At 43.2% G+C, this 20256-nt stretch overlaps 1 protein-coding gene across 2 annotated transcripts in view; it reads right to left on the bottom strand.

Annotated features, from left to right (window-relative positions):
• Window positions 1-1309: 1309 nt before the first annotated feature.
• Window positions 1310-20256, bottom strand: part of Efl1 (elongation factor like GTPase 1) — a 138216-nt gene continuing 119269 nt past the window's right edge. For both annotated transcript variants that reach the window (XM_028754851.1, XM_028754852.1), the window contains 3 exons: window positions 16521-17500; window positions 6555-6739; window positions 1310-1661 (listed from right to left, as the gene is read on the bottom strand). In XM_028754851.1, coding sequence (XP_028610684.1) covers window positions 1473-1661; window positions 6555-6739; window positions 16521-17500 — 1354 coding nt within the window. In that variant the 3' untranslated portion in view covers window positions 1310-1472. The remainder of the gene's footprint in view (window positions 1662-6554; window positions 6740-16520; window positions 17501-20256) is intronic.

Here is a 20256-nt window from a genome sequence, read left to right as displayed (position 1 = left end):
GCTACTCCCACGGCCACGCAAGCTTCTTGGTTTGCTTTCAGTGATCTTAACAGGTGGAAGCTAGAATCTGGGAATAGAATGGGTCACACAGTAAGACAGTCTTGTTCTGCAGTCACAGACCAGGAGAGTGTTTCAAGACTGGGGGCCCCAAGAAAGTTAACACAGCTGGGGAGGTTAGGTGGCAACACAGCCCCACCCCAACTCAGTCCCTCCATGAATAGTGTTGCCTATTAGTGTGCCCCCTAGGTATGAGGAAAGAGAAGTAGCAATTTCTCATCCTGAGATCCCCACTCCTGTGCTCAATGGAACTGCAGAGAGAGCCCCAGTTCGTTCTGGGTTGGCATTTCTTTCATACACAGATCAAGTGTGGAGGATAAGAAAGAGAACATTTCATGACACTGCTGAATGATGCTATTTACATATGCTATTGGTCCATGAGCTAGCTTTCCTTATCATGAGTGTTTAAATAAACTCACCTGTGACACTATGCTCCATTCAGATACCGTTATCTGTTAAATTTAAACAGACAGTGAGTTATCTAGGATTACTTTCTCTAAAGTCTGGGTCAATTAGACATGACCAACTATGCCAAGGATCTGAAGATTAAAGATAAAGTGTCTACCACCACTATTAAGACTGACGTAGGTTATTAAGAATACCCATTAAAGATATTTCAATAACGTTACATGCGAGAATTTTATAATATGAAATACTTCATGTGACTGTAACATTATTACGCAGAATCAGAAACTACAGAATTGATTTTTGACCACACTGCATTTGTTCCTTAAACGGGGATACCTAAGCAAGGCAACTCAGACGACAGGAATACCATGTAAAAACCCTGGCAGTGGCCCATGCATATTAGCTTCTAGTTTATAGCTCTTCAGTGTGCTTACGAAGGAACCGCAAAGACAGCCACAGAAACTCCTGTTTTTAATAAAAAGGTCCAGGGCACACTGCTCAAGGACACTAATTTAGGAAGGAGTGAGCGCTCTGTTTAGGAGCACGAAGCATAGGCTCCAGGGGACTGTTTTTGCCAGTTAACACTGCAACTGAGGACTAAGTCAGTAACTCAGGTGAAGTTCACAGAAGGACAACCTTGGCACATGACAAATGACTAGCCAATCGGAGTTGAGTAGCCACTGAGGTCCTGACTGTGGTGTCTGCCAGTAGTGCTTAGCCTCATGGGGGAGGGGTAGCCTTAACCTCAGCACACACCTCACTGCTGAGGGTTGTGGTAATAACTCTTCATAACGTGATCAACTCTGTGAAACAGAAGTAATTAAAGAAAGAGTTTGAAAGTATGTTCTCTGATGCCTTTAAAATATATAGGCCATGTTTATTACTGAAAGTGAATCCACACAGATAATTTACCAAAATGAGATTTTCCCAGATTAGACCCTTGATAATACTTGTTAATTCATTAAAAAGAAAAGGCCCCACCACCAGCAGTAGCTTCTCCTTTTTAGCTACTTGTTTTTGCTGAGTGTTCTCTGCTTTTCTGCGTGTTCCACGATCTTTTCTTCCACATAGAGGCCCTTCCGCTTCCGCACCGCATTCATGTACTTCCGGGCCTGGTTCTCGGAATCTGCCTTCTCCCCAAAGTGCAGGTACTCCTCCTCAGTGGTTGGCACCCAGAACGGGTCACTGGGAATGATCTTGTAAGAGAAGGTGACAGGATGGGCTAGGTGAGGTGGATGTTAAATTTTATCAGTCTTTGGCTAATGTAACAAGCCCACAAATGAACATTTAATCTTCCTAGGAATCGTAATACACAAATATGAAGACTAGCGGGAGTAGTGAGAAACGGTGCCCATTCAACAGACTTGGAACATCTGTCATTCTGAGTTCTCAGGGAAACACCTCACAAGCATGAAAGAAATGGCTTCATCTTTAATGAAAATGAGAAAGTTACCTGACTGATCTCCTCACTAACTTTGCCTTTGTCTCTAATAATGATCAACTCACGCGAACATGGTCTTATTTATTGTTTTTTTGATACCTCATGTAACCCATTTTGGATCAGAAATCACTCAATAGTTGAAGATAACTTCTGACCCTCCTGCCTCTACCTGCTAGGTGCTGTGATTACCAGTGTGTTACCATGTCTGGTTTATATGGTACTCAGGACTGAACCAGGACTTTGTGCGTAATGGGTCCCAACTGGCTCGGGCCTCTGCTAAAGACATCTGAAGTTGGCTCAGTTTTTCTCTTTAGAGGCTTCCAGGGCTGCTGTTTGTCTGCACTGTCTTCCTTGGAGACTCCCTGAGGTTCTAGGCTGTAATCATCTCGTGCTGTGTGTAGAGATCTAACCTGGCCAGGGTCTCTGCCTTTACCTTCACCGCTCACCTCTGTGTGGTCATCCTGAAGCTACCTGCTTCAAGATGCCAAAGAAACTTCAACACAGGGCGGATGGAGTAAGAGAAGCCCAGTCCACTATGGCTATCTAGTTTGGAAGTATAGAAAGGCCTCTAGACCATAGAGCAGGGACTGCCATCAGATTAGAGGGAAGGGTCCTTCTTCCTCACTGGTTCATACCGAACCCAACTGCCCACAGCTCACTCCTCAGATCAATTTTTCTAAATCAAGAGCTAGAGGTGTATACCACCTTTTAACTAACAGGAGGGCACCCAGGAGAGTTGTTGCCTACACAGACACATTTGTGTGAATGGAAACACATGTACATGAACACAAACACACACACACACACACACACATATGAACAGACATATGGGGACACATACATGCACACACATACACACATATGCATCTACAGGCATACATGTACACACAAATATGTATATACACACATATACACATGCACACACAAACACACAAACATATACACACAGTTCTAGAGGGGAAAGATTAGGGGTTCTGTTTCATTTGGGTCTAGCAGGTGGGAATTACCATACCCAAAATAACCTTTTGGGAGCTCTTCTGGTTCCACCTTCCTCAGCGGCCTCCCCGGGTCACCTCAGGATGAAGTGGTGGAGCAGGGGTAGGGCTGACATGTGTGCGCGACAGCACTGGCTGAGAACACTTTCCCTTCCATGTCTGTTATTAGCTCCCTTTTCCCCCTTTTGCAAGAAGAGTAGAACTTAGAAAGAAATTGTGAGATCGCTGACTTCAAAGGTTTCCTCGTGGAAAATGCCTGTAATTTCATTTCCTCTATTTTCTGAAGCACTTTCTCTCAAAAGCTCTTGATTGAAAATTATATGGTATGCCCGAACACAAATGAAAAAAAAAAAAAAGTCCTTGGAGTGAGAAGGCAGATCTCAACAACCATGTTATTTCTAAACCTGACTGGGGGCGGGGTACCAGATCAGTGACATTTAATCATGATGCAGTTTTTAAAGACTTTCAAAGATCTGAAGCTTTTGGAAATAGGATCATGGCAGGTGGCAAGATAAAGACAGAGGGATAGAAGTTTTCTTGACAAAAATTTCCTCTAAAATTATTAAGAGTCTTTAAAAAACAAACAAACAAACAAACAAACAAACAAACAAACCTACCTGTCTAGAGCTGTTCCAGATGCTACAGTCTTTACACATTACTAAGTGTGTAAGTTGGACTCAGGCTCAAAAAAATAAAATTCTGAGACACAAAGTATAGTGAATGTACCATGGCTCCTGTGCAAGGACTCACCTACAGCAAACCTTAGTGTTCTTGCATGTGTCTATTCTCCTGGTTCTGTAGTGACAGACAGGCACATGCCCACATGGGTTTTGGGGGAGCAGGGACACTTCTGTAAGAGCTAGACACGCCTCAAAAAAAAATTCTATCTTAACAATTTAGCTCTTTTGAAAGCAGCTACAGAAAATACCAGGTGAGCTGACAAAGGCTATATTTTAATAACAGACAACGGGCAGCAGTTTGTGGACGCCTGATCTAGTTAAAGACTACATTTCCCAGCGTCCTTACATGCAGCCTTGTTAGATGTGGCCATGTGATTGGTTCTAGATAATGGGATAAGGGAAGGACTGGGACTCTTCTGCAGCCCCAGCCTTTCTGGCTGGGATGGAGCTGTGGTGGAAGGTAGAACAATGGCTGTGACCAGCAAGGAAAGACAGGATGAGCTTGACTGTCACATAGCCATGTGCCAACTCTGCACTGCCTTTTCAGACTGGAAGGAGAAGTACCCTCTGTCTGAGTGGTCCACTGTATTTTGGGACGCCTCTGTTAGAGCAGTCTTATCCCTTTTCTCCATAATGTATTTGCCAACCAGGAAATGAAGGACAACCTTCAATTTGTGTGTGTGTGTGTGTCTGTGTGTATATGGATATGGATGTATACATGGAAGCCAGAGGAAGACGCCTGGTGTCTTCACTAGGCTGGTTGGCCAGTGAGCCAGAACTCGCCTGTCTTATCCACCCAGTGCCAGAATTGCAGACCTCTGCAACCATATTGCTTTTTCACATGGGTGCTAGCCATCTGAACTCAAGTTCTCATGTTTGCATTGCCATGTTTCCACTCCCCAGTCTTCCTTCTAGACCCATTCATAAGTATTTAAATAAAATCATTTTCAGCGGAAGACTCAGTATACAGTTTTTTCAGGCCATGCCTGGTGGTCTAAACATGTAACCTTATTAGCTGAGGAATGGAGGCAGAAAGATCAGGGATCAGAAACCAGCTATGGCTGCATAGCAAGTTCAAGGCCAACCTGAGAAACTTATTCATGCCTCCCTCCTTTCATGAGCTTTTAAAATGAAAATAAAATATATGATGTATCACTTACCCCAATGGCAATGCCAGTGTAACAGCTCTGAAGGCTTATTTAAGGCTCTGTTTATAGAAGGTCCCAGGCTTGATGTACCCAATACCCTCTGTTCAGATCAGAGACAATATAACCCAGTTTCCTGTGCCAGTGTTGACCAAGGCCATCCTTGTGAGCTGGCTGGCTGTCATCTATGATGTCAGAAGCCTGAGTTCTGACAGCTGCTTTCAGGAAGGGCAGCACCAATGAGACCAGTGCACCACCTCTCAAGGTCACTACTCAGAAGCAGAATTATATCACTCAGTTACACACAACATGTGGCTGCACAGCCCTGCCACCACACACCTGGCCACCAGGACCCCAGCAGACAGTTCCTGACCTTCAGGCACTGCCACTTTAAATCTACTTCTCTTTCTTACTGCATTGTGTTTTATGTAAGAAACCAAAACTGAAGCTGAAAAGCTAGAATTCTGGATAAACAGGAAATGGTTAACTAAGAGCTGAGGGTTAACAATGCCCTAGATGGTTTTTTGACACAATGAGGAACAAAGATGAAGGCTACTTGGTAAAAAGGTAATGAAGGAAACCATGAGAACATCATTTAGTATTCAAAAGTGTAAAAATCAAGAGGAATTTCACCAAAGAGTCACTGTAAAAGACCACTGAAGCTAACTACAGAGGTGCAGCTAAGTCGGCACACTGTCTGGTTCTATCGAGCATCAGGAACTATACGTTCATGGGGAAAGCGGACATCCACCTATCCAGGTGACAGGGACTGCTGAATTAAGGCAGATGTGCCTGTGCAAAGCCAGGTTCTTCAAAGTCACTATTCCTGACTTTGCTGGCCTCAGTTTAAAGAGAAAGGTCTTCCTCAATTATTTCCATTCTTCACTAATCATGTAAATGTAAAGCTCTGTGTTGAAAGAATCCTACAGAAGAAAGGCATCGAGCTACAAGAAGTAAGAGAAGTGCAGACGGTAAAAAGGAACCCTGGCCAGCAGCAAAGGCCTGAGGTGGGTGCTCCACATGAATTATCCCAGAAATGAAGTCTCTGCACTCTCAGTAAGCGGCAGAGTCAGCATGTAAAAACCAGCCCAGCAGATAGTAACACCACTGCCTCCCAAGAGACAAACCATCACAGAAGAAGGGTTTCTTACAGACGAGAAAACACTGTTTTTTTTGGAGACAGACTCTCTTTGGCCTTCATTTAAAAGACTTTTGCTCAGGACTTAGGTTTGTCCTTGCTTAGTTTTCCTGGCCTATGCTCTGCTGATTGAACATTCTCTCTGCTGGTTAATGGCTAATTTTCCTTTTTAAGGGTCTCTTCAGGAAGGCCTGATGCCTTCCACATACTCAGAACATGATATTCACAACACCCCTCTCTTTCCTGTGTGACTGCAGAAGGATTTGCTGTGTGCTTGACTCCATGTGTGGTCAAGAAAAGGTTGTGGTGAGCTACACCATTCCTCGGGGAAGCCATGGAACTCCAATCCTCAGAATGGCAGAAGCTTAGAAAGACAAACTGCAGATCTCCCTTGAGGAGTTCTCCCCTCCCGATGCTGGGAGAATCTTTCGCTATCCTCCTACCCCCGGGGGAAAAGAGTTCTTCAAGTTTCACATTCACAAATGCTGTCATTTTTCTCTAATTGAATATATGTCTGCAGGAGGAGGAAATGGACTGAATGTTCCATCTCTTCGATTTTACGTTATAAACAGAATGCATGTTGTGCTATGAGCCAGCTTTCACTGGTCCCTTGCTTGGGCCCCCATGCCAGTTAAGGTCATTTTCACTTAGCCTCTGCCTGGTTCTAGGGAAGGTGGGGCTGCATCTCACCTCCCAGTGGCTGAACACCAGCTGGGGGCTAGCCAGTCCGCTGGTCCTCTTCCTGATCTCATCCGCAAAGCCGAAGCTTTCGGCCACAGGCAGCACAGCCTTGATGATGAACATGTCCGTCCCTTCCTTCATTTCTTCCTGAAGCACCCGACCTTCTCGCTTTGACAGCACGGCATAGACTCGGCCTACAAAACCAAAACTCCTTTAGTTCATCCGCTGATCACGATTTGACCCAAAGCCACAACAATTTACATGCCTAGTAATGATACCATGAATATTTAACTGCTAATTAAAATGGCAAAATTAGAAAAAAAGATTGCATATAAAAGATAACGAGTCCAAACTGTGTCCCCAGTGACAATCCCCACCATGCAGTGTGAGAAGCATGGCCTCTGGAATTATGAGCAGGGTTATCTCTGGGCATGAAATCCAATGAGAAGAGTGTGACTGGATTCCTATAACTGTCAAAATTGCTTCAGTAACTATGGGTATTCTTAATATGATGATCAAAATGCTGATAAGAGACCATTTGAGCTCAGTAACTAGGCAATTGACAATGGCATTTTTATGCCAATCAAAAACCATACCTAGGTAAACATTTGCTCATATTTTTCCTAAACTGACAGTATTTAAGTAGTGTTGAGAATGGGCATTTTATACCCCTGGAGATGAATCATGCTTGGAATCTTTACTGTCTGGTAACAATCTCTAAGACATCACAAGAGTCTTAGCAACTTCTTCTGCCTGACGCTTATAATTTATCTTGAGGTAAGATTTGGCCTTATAGGCCGGGCGGTGGTGGTGCACACCTTTAATCCCAGCACTTGGGAGGCAGAGGCAGGCGGATTTCTGAGTTCGAGGCCAGCCTGGTCTACAGAGTGATTTCCAGGACAGCCAGGACTACTACACAGAGAAACCCTGCCTCGAAACCCCCCCCCCCCAAAAAAAAAATATTTGGCCTTATACTCAGGAGGGACACATCCGCCCCTTGGGTGTGGCATCCCAGAACACAGATGTCTGTGTGTGCTTGGGGAATCCTTTCAACCAGAAAGCAGAATGATTGAGAGATACAGAGATAGATTAGAAATCACAGAGAAGCCTGAAGAGCTTACTGCGGCTGGCAGGCATGCTCATTAGAGCCCCACCTTCCTTTCACCTGCAGCTTAAAAGATCAGTGTAACTACAGCAGTCATCTGTGCATGTATTAAGTGCACAGAGGCAGCTGGGCAGGGTTAGACTCCCCAGACAGCACTGTGAGCTCGGACCTCTCCTCAGTACAAGGGGACGATGATGTGTCTGGTGTAGCCACCTCTATTCACTCATTTTTGTTTTTTTAACCCAGGAACTGAGGGCTCAGAACAGCACTGTCTCACACGCTCCTCTCTGCAGATCTCTGCTGGCAGTGATTAGGACGGGGCAATGAGCCACATGGTCTTGAGGATTAAAACAAGGACCCTATTAGCTATGGAAGGCACTGCCTCTCCACTGTCTGCTACCATTTCTTTTTCCCTGCCTCACATTTCTGAAGCAGTCAACTTCTAACTTCTTCCTCAAATGCTCTTTGACACCCAAGTTCTTTGGGCAGCTTGGGGCTCTACTAAACGGCTTCTTGGAGCTGCATGCAAATGTTCATGCTCCAAACCAGCGTGCTCCTCAACCTGGCTCTCACGGCCTGTCTGCTGCACTGGAACATCTGACGGGTACGCATCCTTACACACATAACTCCGGGGCCACAGCTATGTTTATCTCAGTAATTCCCGAAGACATAACTTTCCTGTGAGCATTCTGGGAAGCCTCACACCTTCCTTCAAACAAACTCTATCAGAGAGCCAAGTCAAATATTGTCTGTGTGGTAAGCGAATTTTAGGGGAGATGCCTAAGACTACCTACCCCAGGCTTCTCACCTGCTCTCCAGCCCAGCTTTACAATGCTAACTGCGCTCCACAGTGGAGTCGGCTGCCTTCTAAACTCAAGTCCAAGCAAAAAGACAAACCACTCTCTAGGGATAGATCTTACCCTGTCATTAGTACTGGGAATGTCAGCTACAAAATCATAAAGCAGTAAATTAGAAGGAACGTGAAAGGAAGCAAACATTACCAGATAAGTAAATTCAAAATGTATTACCTAAACCTGGTTTGCTCCTGGGCAGACCCATCTATCTTTGACAGCTAGACAAGTCCTGAGCCTAAAATCTGAAGATCTCCTTTAGTTCTTACCTACCAGTCCAAGATTTACCACACGGGACACATGTGATCCCTGTTCTATAAGCCAGCCTTTCAGCCACCTGAAGACAGATACCTAGCCTAACTTTCAGTGACAGGCTGTGAATTTCCTGTTGTATCCCAGCCATGTTCCTAAATGAGTCAATATGATTTATTTACCTGCCTCTCACAATGCAGTATTTTAAGAGCAGTCTGCCAATGCTGAAAAAAAAATCATAACTATTGCTTTGATTAAATAATCTCCAGTCTGCTACATAGTTTTTGTCTGTCACACACACATATACCTTATGAAAATACACAGTACATGTGAGCAAGCCATCTTTACTTTATTCTATTCTAGGAAAAACACTTTGTTATTATTGCGTGTGTGTTTATATGTGTCCATGCTGGTGTGCACATGCCATAGTATCTGCATGGCGGTCAGGGGACAACTTTCAGAAGTAGGTTCTCACCTTCTGTGTGGTTTAAGACAGGGTCTCTTTGATGTTTTCCTGCTGTGTACACCACAGTAGCTGGTTCATAAACCTTTGGGGGCCTTACCGTCTCCACCTCCACTCCTTCTTAGGAGTGCTGGGAACCCAGATGCTCACAACACACATCTGGCTTTTGCGTTTGTCCTAGAGATTAGAATGCAAGTCCTGGGGCTGGAGAGATGGCTCAGAGGTTAAGAGTACAGACTGCTCTTCCAGAGGACCTGAGTTCAATTCCCAGCAACCACGTGGTGGTGGCTCACAATCATCTGTGATTGGGTCCGATGCCCTCTTCTGGAGTGTCTGAAGACAGTTACAGAGTACTCATACACATAAAATGAATATACATTAAAAAAAAAAAAAAGAATGCGAGTCCTAAGGCTTGTGGGACAAGCAGTTATATCCACTGAACTATCTTCCTACCCCCGCATTCTAAGAAAAAAAAATGAAGGTAGTTTATGAAAGTGACTGGGGAGCTGTGGGGTAAGAAAGACTAGGAAACCCGGTAAACAAGCCCCGATGAGGGCCACTGATAAACAGGTGACTGCCACTGCTCAGGCGGCCAATTTGTCTCCTCCAGGGGCCATAGCAACAGTTGGGATCAATACTCGTAATTGAAACTGAATGTAATTAATCATGCACTTTTGAGCCACTCAATTTTAATTCTACTACAACCACGTACAACAGAGGCCTAGTGATGGATCACCCAGGAAGGGGAAACACTGTAAGGAAACTTTCCATAGTCACTGGGCTCCTATGACAGCTGTGCCCAAAGCTTGGAAGCCTTTAGACACCTTTCTAACCCTGCCACTGCTGTCACTGGGGAATCAACACCGGTTTCTGACCCACCCACACTGCTCACTGTAAATACTTTGTTATTCCTTCACTGAAGCATCAGACCAGTTGGTCCTTCCTTTGGTCACGTCACGTGACTTCAGACCTGAGTTCTCTAGAAGGCACCTCAAGAGGGAAAAGTCTTCAGGAAAACAACAACAGCAACAGCAACTCAACTAGAAGGGGTCTAGGCATGACTACACTATTGGTGCAGCCTGTCCTTGGCCTGGTTATTACCAGGGATGCAGCTCCTGCGACAGAGCCACCCTGAGAGCACAGCTGTGGCTTCCCCAGCCCAAATGAAGTGCTCACAGTTCAGTGTACAGCGGAGGCCTTCCACTCAGAGCCACAGCTCCTTCAGCGTATACTATGACACCTTAGGCCAACCCATAAATATTCTCTTCAGATTCAAGGGCACTCTCGAACACCTTGCACTGTCTGATACTGAAGGCTAAAAACTCTCTCTCCATGTCAGCTCGATGGAGCACTGCCTTTACAGCATTACAGATTCACATACATCTTCTAATAGAACAGCTTAGACTAATCTACAATTCCTAAGGATGGGAGGCAAAGAAAGGCTTGTCTTTCTGAATATAGAAAATGAAGTGGCTGTTCACAGCATATTGTGTTCTATAATAAACAAAGATGAAATAATGAATTTCCAAATTGGGGATGATGGGTCAGAAAATTACAGCACGTCAGGTTCACAGGAATTATGCAGAAGTTAAAATGAAGATTATGAATAAATGGCCCAATAGAAGCATGCTTTAAAAAGAACAGTAAAAATACTAAATTATTTATACCATAAGGTCACAACTATGCACAGCATTCCAGGGTAAGGGACGACCATAAATAAATGAATGAACCAATAAACAAAATAAAAGGCTGACTTGCAAGGAAGATTTTTTCTTCCATCTCATGACTTGCTATTGCAGGTAACACATGTGGAGGACTTCAGACATACACAGACATACAGACACTGTGGGTGTTTCTTAAGTCTTATGAACAAGGTCACATGAAAGCTTTCTCTTGCCACAGAGCTAACAGAATGTGAAATCAAGCAAATGGAGCTAACGGGATGGAGCGGGCAAGCTGCAGACACTGGGCTTGCGGGTCAGATGAAGTTGCACAGCAGGCTGACCTGTCCCTGGAAGCGACTCTCTGTGCGCAGCTTTCCGTTCGCACTGTCACTGTCAACTACCTACAGATGCACAAGGGAAAATCCAACCCAGAGGTGATATGGAACTGGCGGAGTGACACACACTCAGAGAGAACTAAGGACCCCAATTAATTGGGACAGAGTTAACAGGGTCATTTTGTAGGGCTTTAATAGCAGTGTCTGGGCTCAGAGAGGGAGCACTGAGCAGTTCCTAAAGCCAATCAGGAAGGAGCATTAGGTCAGCCGTGTCCTGTGCAGGCTGTGGCAGCAGATGCTGGCTGTCTAAGCCTGCCGTGACTCAGGCTAGCCAGGCCCACTTCAACATCCCATCACTTTGGAAAGACCCACCCCGTTTCCCATTCCACTAGTCCTGATTTCTCATGTCACTGTAAGACCTTAGTACAGGAAACAACTGGGTTTTACTCTTTATTCACTTACTGCTATTAAACTTTGTCTACTTAACTTCTCCTTGTCAAGACAAGAATCATGCTTGGCTAAAAGATTAACACAAGCAGCTCATCAATACCTTGTTGAAAATTATGACACTGGCTAAACATTCAAAGGACTTCAAATGAAGAAAAAAAAAGGCTTTAAAAGCATGGTGATATTTAAAAGCATGGTGATGTTCGGTGTTTCCAGCTAGTTCCAGTGCATATGCCCTAACAATACCAACGCTGACTCCTCCATGTCCAATGAAGCCAACAGTCACAGTTGTGATTAAAATTCTAGCACTGTCAGACAAGAGTAAGCATCCTTTATAGCTGAGGATAATGCCAGAGAGTGAAAGACAACTGATTGGTCACATGACAAGGTAAGCAGTATCTATGATGGCCAAACAAGCCCATTACATAGAATTTTCATGGGTAAATAATAATAATAACAACAACAACAACAATAATAATAGAGCTATAGATACCTTTAGGAAACTGTTTTTAAAAGTAAAAAAGGATATATATATTTTTTGGATCTTTTCCAAGATAAAGTACTTTGGAAATGAGTATTTTCCGAAAAATTTTCCAATTTTGATCATATATAATTCTATTCATGTAAAGAATGCTATGTTTTAAAAATTTGTATAGGACTAATTAAGATGTAAAATTAAAATGTAAAAAGGAAATCCATTTTTGCTAAATAAAAAGGACCGGGGGCATGGGATAGGGGGTTCCTGGGCGGGGGTGGGGGATGGGGTAACGGGATAACATCTGAAATGTAAATATAATACCCAATTAAAAAAAAAAAGGACCTAAAATCACTGATTCTTAGAAAATTAAAAGCAACAGTCAACATAGTCTCAAGTCATCTTGGAAGATCTCCAGATATCCAGGCAAGAAGTAAAAAGGCTTAAGGAACAGAGAAAGTTTCTCTATTTCTTTTTCCAATTGATGTTGTGGAGTTTGGAAAAAAAGAAAAAGAAAACAAAATCAAACAAACAAAAAAACAAAGCAAAACACAAAAATATCAACAGGTGATTGTGTCGATGGACCCTGAATTCTTGGCTGTCCAAACCAAAGAATTCTCCAAATGCTAGGAGAAAAACAGACCTCAGGGGAAATGGACTTCCAAGCAATTCAGGAGAGGAAGGGGCAAAATATCCAGAACAATTCATGGTGGTGGTGATGGCAGCTAGTTGGTTTTGCAGACTAACATCTATTCTAACCAAACCACATACATAGCTGCACATGCAAGACCCGGCACAGTGGGGCTTCCATGCCACTCAGACAAAAGAAAGTCATACTTCACTCCAAAGAAAGAAGAGTGCTAACAACTGGACCCAGATGAGCAGCTGGCTCTGGGAAGCCATAGGCTATGTCTGGTAGTCAGGTGAGGTGCTCCAGTGTGAAGATAAAAGAACTGGATGACAGCTGGTACCTTGAAGCATTACCCCAGGGAGCGTGAGTCACCACAGGGGCTGGGGTGTGGTTTCAGGTGGCCAGTTTGCTGGGACTTTCAACCTGGTAGCAGGACAGCTGCCTCTGGCTTTGGTGTTATGCTGAAAACTTGTCTTTATGGGAAACAAAGGACAAAAGTCAGGAACGCAGCTTCATGGTGTAGGGTTTGTGCGGAAGAAAATGGCAAGTGCCATCTGGAATGCTAAAGGTGGGGCTGATGGTTTGGGGGGAGATACGCTTCTCTTATCCTGAGTGAAGGCACAAGGAGGACCTCCACAGACTGCAGGCTTGAAAAGAACATTTCAACCATACAAGGAGAAAAGAAAAAAACAAGCATAAAACACAACCAGTCACAGGACAACGGATCCCGAGGACAATGGAAAAGAAAAGGGATTCATTCCAAATGACCCTCGTGAAAGGAGGGGGTGAGAGCCCATACCCACGCCCGTACCCACGTTCTGTGTAGGTGCACATGCAGTGTGGGGGGAGTGCTGACTGAAACAGTGTGTCCGGCATGCTTGCAACAGGCTGGACCTACCAAAAGAAAAGCACTAATAGAGCACAGAGGGGCCTTCTCACTGCTCCCAAACAAGGAATGTATCCACAACCTGGGAAGAGGCGGTGTGACACTCCTGGTAAGAGCAAGAAAGCACTGTTCTCTACACCCGCATGACCCAGAGAGAAAGGTGAGAAAAGACCTTGGTTCTTAGACAGCTGGTAAGCTGGTAACCAGGGCATCACTGACAGGAAGGCCTGCAACCTCACCAGAACACTTGGTTCACTGGTAGCTGACTTACGCAGAAAAACAAAACAAAAAACCAGAAAAGGAATCCATGTGGTAAATTTAAATTATTTGACCATTTTCTCCTTTGCAAAGTTGTATTGCTTATTATATAACTTGTAACAAGAGAGTTATACAAACTCAGATTATTGATACATAAATATAGGAAATCATGAGACTACTTAGCTTTTTGCAGAGTCTAGGCTCTCCAGGATTTGAAGGAATCGAGGTCTCTTGACTTCAGCTCCATCTCAGTATCTTTAAGGAGGCTCTCAAGGGAAATGCAGACTAAGGTCTGGGAACGGACTAGTTAGGTGGCGGGCTATAGGAAGAGGTGCTACATTCTGAAAGAGTGGAGGTCACTGTGTGTAGCCCACACTTGGAGATTTCCATCTCAGGGCACTCTGCTGCTTAGGAGCCTCTAACCAAATCTACCTAACTTGCTTAGTCATGCTGTTTTGAAATGCTGCTACAGATAGTCAGCCTGTCCTTAAAAAACTTTATTATGATATAAGCCTAAATTTCTTTTGAGATGAAAGAAGAGGAGGAGGAAGAGGAAGAGAAGGAGAAGGAAGAGGAAGAAAACAAGGAGGGAGGGAAGCAAGGAAGAGAGAAAGAAAGAAAGAAAGAAAGAAAGAAAGAGAGAGAGAGAGAGAGAGAGAGAGAGAGGGAGGGAGGGAGGGAGGGAGGGAGGGAGGAAGGGAGGGAGCCAGGAAAAGAGAAAAAAAAACAAAGAAAGAAAGGTAATCAATTAATCTTAGATTCTTCTTTTAGAAACTAATCAGTGAAGCAAACTTACTTACAACATAATTGACTGTGTATTGACTCAAAGGACCTTACGGCCAGAGCAAAGACAATAAATTCCATGGTTAACTTTCATCCTTTATATTCTCTTCATCACTACAGTTCCAAGATTCCTCCAGAAAAAGATATCTACTCTGTCAAGACACTTTGAGGAATGGTGTTTATGTTCTAACCTCCTGCAAAGATTTATTTTCCTTGCCCCTCTCCCCCACTTAGTGGAAGAGAACAAGCCTCAGTGAAACAGTACAGAACAAACAGCAAACTGCCACCTTGAACCCGACTCCATGTGTCTGGAGGTTCCCAGCACTGCTTCTTTTTACAGAGAGGAAAACCAGACAGTGATCTGATATAACAGCTGGCAGCTAAAAGGTCTAGAAAGCCCAAATGATTCTTCTCCAGGACTGACAATTTACAATGTCCCCTTTGTGCTACGAGGACATATGGTGGCTTCTTCTTACCATTCTTAGGGTGGCCCAGTTATCAGGCTGAAATGCTGTTTCACCTAGGACAAAGGTGCTGCCAAATTGGGGTTATATCCTGACAGGCTAGACCTTTCATCATAAAACTGCTAAGAAGGAAAAGTACAGAGACTATTTCATTCATAATGGCTTTAAAAAGAAGTCTAGGAAAAAAATTTAACCAAGAGAGTGAAAGACTTCTATATAAAAAAATTTAAGGTGCTGATAAAAGAAAGTAAAGGAGTCAACCGGATGGTAGAAAGCCCTTGCATGCTCCTGGGCTGGCAAAATAATTTTGTAGAGATGGTATTTAACCAAAGTGGTCTACAGATTTAATTCAACACCCATCAAGATTCCAATGATGTTCTTACAGAACCGCACAGAATCATCGTAAAATGTGTATGGAAATACAAAAGACCACAGGTAGCCAAAGTGACCCATCTGTGAACACATCTGGGGCCACCATGCTACACAGTATCTAATTATACTACAGAGCCATTGGGGCAAAGATAGATGACAGCAGACAGAGAGTCACAAATGTAGACCAAAGGTATATAAAACAAGCTCTAGAGACATACAACAGAGCTGAGGACATCTAAATTCTGACAAAGAGACTAAAATCATGAACTGGTAAAAAGACAGCTTACTCAATAAATGATACTGGCAAAACTGAATATCCAACTGTAGAAGAATGAAACTAGATCTATGTCTCCCACCCTATAGACATGAATAAATCAATTCAAACTTAATTAAAGATCTTAGCTTAAAGAATAAAAAGGATATACTTGCTGAAAAAAAAAAAAAAGACCTTTAGAGCCGGGCGGTGGTGGCACACGCCTTTAATCCCAGCACTTGGGAGGCAGAGGCAGGCGGATTTCTGAGTTCGAGGCTAGCCTGGTCTACAGAGTGAGTTCCAGGACAGCCAAGGCTACACAGAGAAACCCTGTCTCAAAAAACCAAAACCAAAACTAAAAAAAAAAAAAAAGAAGAAAAGAAAAGACCTTTAGTAGCCATGTATTTTCTGTCTCAAGATTTTAAGATACAGGTCTCTGGCTTTCAAAACACTCTTCCCCCCCCACGCCCCCGCCCCAAGACAGGGTTTTTCTGTGTAGCTCTGGCTGTCCTGGAACTCTCTCTGTAGACCAGGCTGGCCTCGAACTCAGAAATCTGCCTGCCTCTGCCTCCCAAGTGCTGGGATTAAAGGCGTGCGCCACCACCGCCTGGCTCTGAAAACTCTTAATTCATTAGTGAATTAGGTGATCTAGCTTCAACAAAACACTAAATGTGTTTGAGATACAGAAGACCCTTTAACTCGGGGCATCTCTCTGTCTTCATCCTTCTTTCCTTACCGAGGACATCACTGGTGGCCATGATGTCACATGTGTACATAGCTGCCATCAGGCGTTGAGGTTTCACCTGCAGAGCATAGCGGCATGCTTCTTTCATGGTGGCAATTAGCTGCCCAGAGAAGGGTCCATAGCAGTCAATGACTGGAGCATCTCCTTTCTGGGAAGTCTCTTCAAAGGGCTCTGAGCGGTCATCTTGCTGCTCTTGGTTTTCACCTCCACTGTGACGGGCTGTCCCTTCCCCCTGTCCCTCCCCTGCCAGATCAAACTGGCCTTGGCTCTGTTTATCACTGGCTCCTTGTTCCGCACATTTATTTAGCTCCCACTTTTCTAGAACAAAACAGACCCCCATGAGGGGCTCCTCACACATGGGGCCAGAGAGAGTCGCTAGCTGGAAGCCACTCACAATGCTATTGCCAAAGTCTCGGAATTTACTAGCTTCTTTTGATTCTCTGCCAGCTGGGCCAGACCATACCGAGTTCTGGAAATCTTCACTTCTACTGACTAGGATGTTGGGCCCACATTTTCTTGGGCCAAATGACCAGATTTGGTCAACAGTGTTCCTCCATTTCCTCCCTGTAAGGTGTTTCTCTAGTTTTCCTTTGAACTCCCAGATTTTCTCCTGGGTCTTCTGATGAATGGCCTGAGTATGTCTACCCTCATTCAAGGAGGATGTCAAAAGCTCCATGGAACGAATCAAGTTGCTGTTTTCTTCCAGAATCCTAGTGACTTCCTCTGGAAGCGGTATGGCACGGACGCTGAGTGTGGCCAATTTATTAGGTGTTGGGATGGTGATAAGCCCATCGGAGTCCACATGGATCCCTTCTGGGATTTTGCTTTGCTCTTCTTTTGTTTGGTGTATGACAGCAACTTTTTGCTGTCTGCCTATTTCCTCATTGACCATGTCAACTTTGGGAGGCTTCGTGATCGTTTCTCTGAATGGGATAATGGGCTCAGATACACTGATGTGAATCTTTGCAAACCTATGAGAGCAAGAAATAGCAGATAGTTAGAATCTTAGCTCTGCATCACAATAGAGATAATAGAAGAACACAGACACATCAAAATCATTTTCTATGAGACCTGTCATTTACATTCTGTAATTCACAGTGCTTTCATTTTAGACTGAGAGACAACCTCTGATGGGAACGGACCTCAGAGAGCACCAGGCTTAGGCTGGGATGTTGCTACTTTGTTTATCCTCATGACAACTAAACCATCTATTTAAATGAGATTTCTTTGAGTGGAAAACAAATATTGTAATAGGATCTGACACATGACTCCTTTAAAATCAAATTTGCCAGACTTGAGTCTGGAGAAGAAGAACCCAGTGATTATCCCTCTAAACAGACAGTCAGAGACTCAGGCCAGTCAGAGCTGCATGCATTCTGTATTGACAAAGAGGCTCACATGAAGCCAGAACGACCCAAGACTGTCTAGGCTAGCATGTCACCATGAGCCTTCTGTAGTGACAGGAAACTCTCTCTCTCTCTTCCCAGTGATGACTGAGCACCAGAAACGTGGCTAGTATAACAGAAGAAAAATAATTTTATTTAAATGTAAATACCCACAAGATGGCTAATATTGGAAATGGGACTAGTGTTGTTGGTTTTTGACCAATATTATTTATAAGCTTCATATGGTTCCACACCTTCACACGGTGTCTACGGCACCGTAAAGCACAGGGCTTGAGCCCTAATCTGGCACAAATTCAGAAAGTTCCCTTCCACACAGTATTGGATTTAGTTTTTTTCTTGTCAGCTGTAAGCTCATCCAGGGCAGAGACTGGGAACCGGTAAGGACTGACTCTGCTGCCGCTGCCGAGGAAACTGAGCAATCTTTCTTTCTGTCTTATTACTGTTTACGCCACTGTCAACTCACACTAAAGCTTTGGGTGGTCTACATCTTTGTGTGTGTGCACTCATGCATGTACAAGCACATTATACTGATTTTTGGAATCTCAAAATGGTATCTTCCCTGGGAAATTTATCCCCTAAGGAAACTGAGTGCTGATAATTCATTCTAGGTTTCTTTTTGTTTTTAACGTTTTGTAGATATGGCCCAAGTACTTTATTTTATGCTTTTTGGTAAATTTGAAAACTCAATAGTTTTTTTTTTTTTTAAATGAAAATGGTATCTAAATGGACTTTAGTATATAGAATCTGAAACAGATAATGTGCAGAAGGAAAAAAAAAGCATGATGGCAGGTTATTCCCACTGAAAGCTACGGTTCTACCAGTAAGGTTTTCTTCTTTCAAAGATTAGCTTACTTCAAGTCTGTATGTCTGCTCCAGGATGTACATGATGGATGAATGACTACCAGGTACTGTACCAATTAAAAATTACTTTGATACTCAAACCTGAGAGTATATACAGATGAAGCTGTAGTTCAGTCTCACAAAATAATTCAGATGGAAAAGAGACAAGACAACAGAGAAGAGCATTAAGAATAGACACGTGTGCATGTTTTGCTTTGTGGTGGTCACTTACTACATACACTGAGCGCTTTACAAATGTGTTATTTCTTCAACAGACACTAATGTGATCCTCACTGTGTAGAGGTGGAACCCAGGTGAGCATACATATTGTCCAGGAGGCCGGGGAGTGGAGGATGTAGGATCTAAGTCTTGCTCCGGCTTAAGCGGTCACCCTCCTCACCATGATACTGCAGTGAAAAGTTTGTTTAACAGCATGTTAAACAAAACAAAAAGAAATTCACGATGCTAAATGTTTTTGATCATGGGTCATGTAAACTTAATTTGTATGAAGTCTGTCAATATAATTAAAATCACCTAAAAATCATAAAACAATACATGCTAAAAATGTCAAGTGACCTACATAATCCTTATTTAAAATGACAAACTGGCATTCAATACTTATTCTTTGTTTAAAAGAAAAGTATTTAGATGGAATAAAAATTGCCACTAACTGGCTCCAAACAGCTGATCCAGTCTTTCCTTAAGTGTGTGACTCTTTCCACTTCCTACTCCAAGAGGGTGGTGTTTGCTACTGTATCAATCCTAGCAAGCCATTCTTGTTGTTAGAGGCTTGGGTTGGAGGCCGGACATGTGGGTCTGAGCATCTCATCCCATCACAGTCAGCACCTGGCTGGGCACAAGCTTGATTTCTCTTTCATCCATGGTTAGGAGCTACTGAAATAGAACTATTGAAAACCCAAACCATTCTTTGTTTCATGTCGTTAGAAATTAAAAAAAAAAACCAGATTCATGTTAGAGCTCCTTGACTACTTACGAAAAGCATTTACTGGAACTTACAATTTCATGTGGTTAGGTAACAATTAGCCTGCACTTTGGCAAACAAGTAAACAACAGAACCCTACAGGGTCATGATAGAATTCCTTGCTTTGAGAATTTTTGGCTTTTTAAAGTGACTTATTTTTGCCTAAACGTGTGAGATAAGGAGGCACATCAGGTGTATACCTTGTAGCAGAGAAAACTTCAAATGGTCTAAGATTTAAATTTGTCAGTTAATTGTTGGAGAGTGGGTAAGAAGAGAATGAAATTACCAAAAGAGAAAGAAAAACAAAACAAAATAGAAGCAAACTGAGACTTCCAGCCTTATCTCAGATAAGTCTCTAAGGCTGTGCTGGACATTAATCTAAATGTGTCTTTGATTACACTGTTAAATTTTTTTTTTTAATTTGCAAGTTTAAAAAAGAGTTTATTTTTTATTTATGTGTATGTATGTGTACTGTGTGGGTTTATGTGTATGTATGTGT

This window comes from Grammomys surdaster, unplaced genomic scaffold, assembly GCF_004785775.1.
Source record: "Grammomys surdaster isolate TR1022 unplaced genomic scaffold, NIH_TR_1.0 126036, whole genome shotgun sequence".
Lineage (NCBI taxonomy): Eukaryota > Metazoa > Chordata > Mammalia > Rodentia > Muridae > Grammomys > Grammomys surdaster.
Note: the sequence above shows the minus strand (reverse complement) of the source record. Positions and strands in the feature narration are given on the sequence as shown.